This window comes from Salvelinus sp. IW2-2015, unplaced genomic scaffold (assembly GCF_002910315.2).
Source record: "Salvelinus sp. IW2-2015 unplaced genomic scaffold, ASM291031v2 Un_scaffold4736, whole genome shotgun sequence".
In the NCBI taxonomy this organism is placed as follows: domain Eukaryota; kingdom Metazoa; phylum Chordata; class Actinopteri; order Salmoniformes; family Salmonidae; genus Salvelinus; species Salvelinus sp. IW2-2015.
The window spans coordinates 34542-36310 of NW_019946005.1; the positions used below are offsets into that span (position 1 = coordinate 34542).

The following is a 1769-nucleotide window of genomic DNA, read 5'->3' on the forward strand; positions in this document are numbered from 1 at the left end:
AGGAGAAGCAGAGAATAAGAAGCAGGACAAGAGAAGAAGAAGAAGAAGAAGAAGGAAATAAGTCAAAGAGAAGAAGCAGGAAAGAGAGAGAAGAAGAGGAGAAGGAGGACAAGAAGAAGGAGAAAAGGAGCAGGAGAATAAGAAGCAGGAAGAAGAAGAAGAAAGGAGAAGAAGAAGCGAGACGAGAACAGCGAAATAAGAAAGCAGGGACAAAAGAAGAAGGAAGGATATGAAGAAGCAGGACAAGAAGAAGGAGAAGCAGGACACAAAGAAGAAGAAGCAGGAGAATAAGAAGCAAGACAAGAAGAAGAAGAAGCAGGAGAATAAGAAGGAGAAGTGGAAACAGGACACGAAGAAGAAGAAGGAGAAGAAGAAGCAGGACAAGGAGAAGAAGAAGCAGGACAAGGAGAAGGAGAAGCAGGACAAGGAGAAGGAGAAGCAGGACCAGGGGAAGAAGAAGCAGGACCAGGGGAAGAAGAAGCAGGACAAGGAGAAGAAGAAGGAGAAGTAGAAGAAGAAGGAGAAGAAGGAGAAGCAAGACAAGAAGAAGAAGGAGAAGAAGAAGAAGGCGAAGAAGGCGAAGGAGAAGGAGAAGCAGGAGAATAAGAAGCAGGACAAGAAGAAGAAGAAGAAGAAGCAGGAAAAGAAGAAAAAGAAGAAGCAGGACAAGAAGGAGAAGAAGAAGTAGGAGAAGAAGCAGGACAAAAGGAAGAAGGAGAAGGAGAAGCAGGACAAAAAGAAGAAGGAGAAGGAGAAGCAGTAGAATAAGAAGCAGGACAAGAAGAAGAAGAAGGAGAAGGAGAAGCAGAACATGAAGAAGAAGAAGGAGAAGGAGAAGCAGGACACAAAGAAGAAGAAGCAGGAGAATAAGAAGCAGGAAAAGAAGAAGAAGGAGAAGAAGAAGGAGAAGAAGGTGCAGGAGAATAAGAAGCAGGACAAGAAGAAGAAGAAGGAGATGGAGAAGCAGGACAAGAAGAAGAAGAAGGATAGGGAGAAGCAGGACACGAAGAAGAAGCAGGATAATAAGAAGCAGGACAAGAAGAAGGAGAAGAAGAACGAGAAGCAGGACACAAAGAAGAAGAAGCAGGAGAAGGAGAAGCAGGACACGAAGAAGAAGCAGGAGAATAAGAAGCAGTACAAGAAGAAGGAGAAGCAGGACACAAAGAAGAAGAAGCAAGAGAATAAGAAGTAGGACAAGAAGAAGAAGAAGAAGAAGAAGAAGAAGCAGGAGAATAAGAAGGAGAAGTGGAAACAGGACTCGAAGAAGAAGAAGCAGAACAAGGAGAAGAAGAAGGAGAAGAAGAAGCAGGACAAGGAGAGGAAGAAGTAGGACAAGGAGAAGCAGGCTTGTTAATGCTTCTTCTTCCTTTCGTGTCCGGTTTCCACTTACTCCTTTCTTATTCTCCGCTTCTGATTCTTTGTGTCCTGCTTCTCCTTCTTCTTGTCCTGCTTCTTATTTCTCTGTTGTCTTCTTCTTCGTGTCCTGTTCTCCTTCTTCTTCTTCTTATTCATCCTGCTTCTTCTTCTCCTCTTCTTCTTCTTCTTCTCTGTCCTGCCTTCTTAATTATCCTGCTTCTTGCTTCTCTTCGTGTCCGGCTCCTCCTTCTCCTCTTCTTCTTCTTCTTGTCCTGCTTCTTCTCCTCCTTCTTCTTCTCCTTGTCCTTCTTCTTCCTCTTCTTGTCCTTCTTCTTGCCCTGTATCGTTCTTCTCCTTCGTTCTTCTACTTCTCCTGTCTTCTTCTCCCTTTGTCCTGCTTCTTCTTCCCCTGG

General features: G+C 44.0%; 1 protein-coding gene across 1 annotated transcript; it reads left to right on the forward strand.

Moving 5' to 3' along the window:
• Positions 1 to 230: 230 nt before the first annotated feature.
• LOC139026420 (uncharacterized) lies at positions 231 to 1325 on the forward strand. Its single transcript, XM_070441763.1, has one exon. It carries the CDS (start codon positions 812 to 814, stop codon positions 1190 to 1192), a length of 381 nt encoding a protein of 126 aa, XP_070297864.1. The 5' UTR covers positions 231 to 811; the 3' UTR covers positions 1193 to 1325.
• The last annotated feature ends 444 nt before the right edge of the window (positions 1326 to 1769 follow it).

Excerpts from the sequence above, each read along its gene's own strand:
- LOC139026420 (XM_070441763.1), top strand. The coding sequence starts at position 812 with ATGAAGAAGAAGAAGGAGAAGGAGAAGCAGGACACAAAGAAGAAGAAG.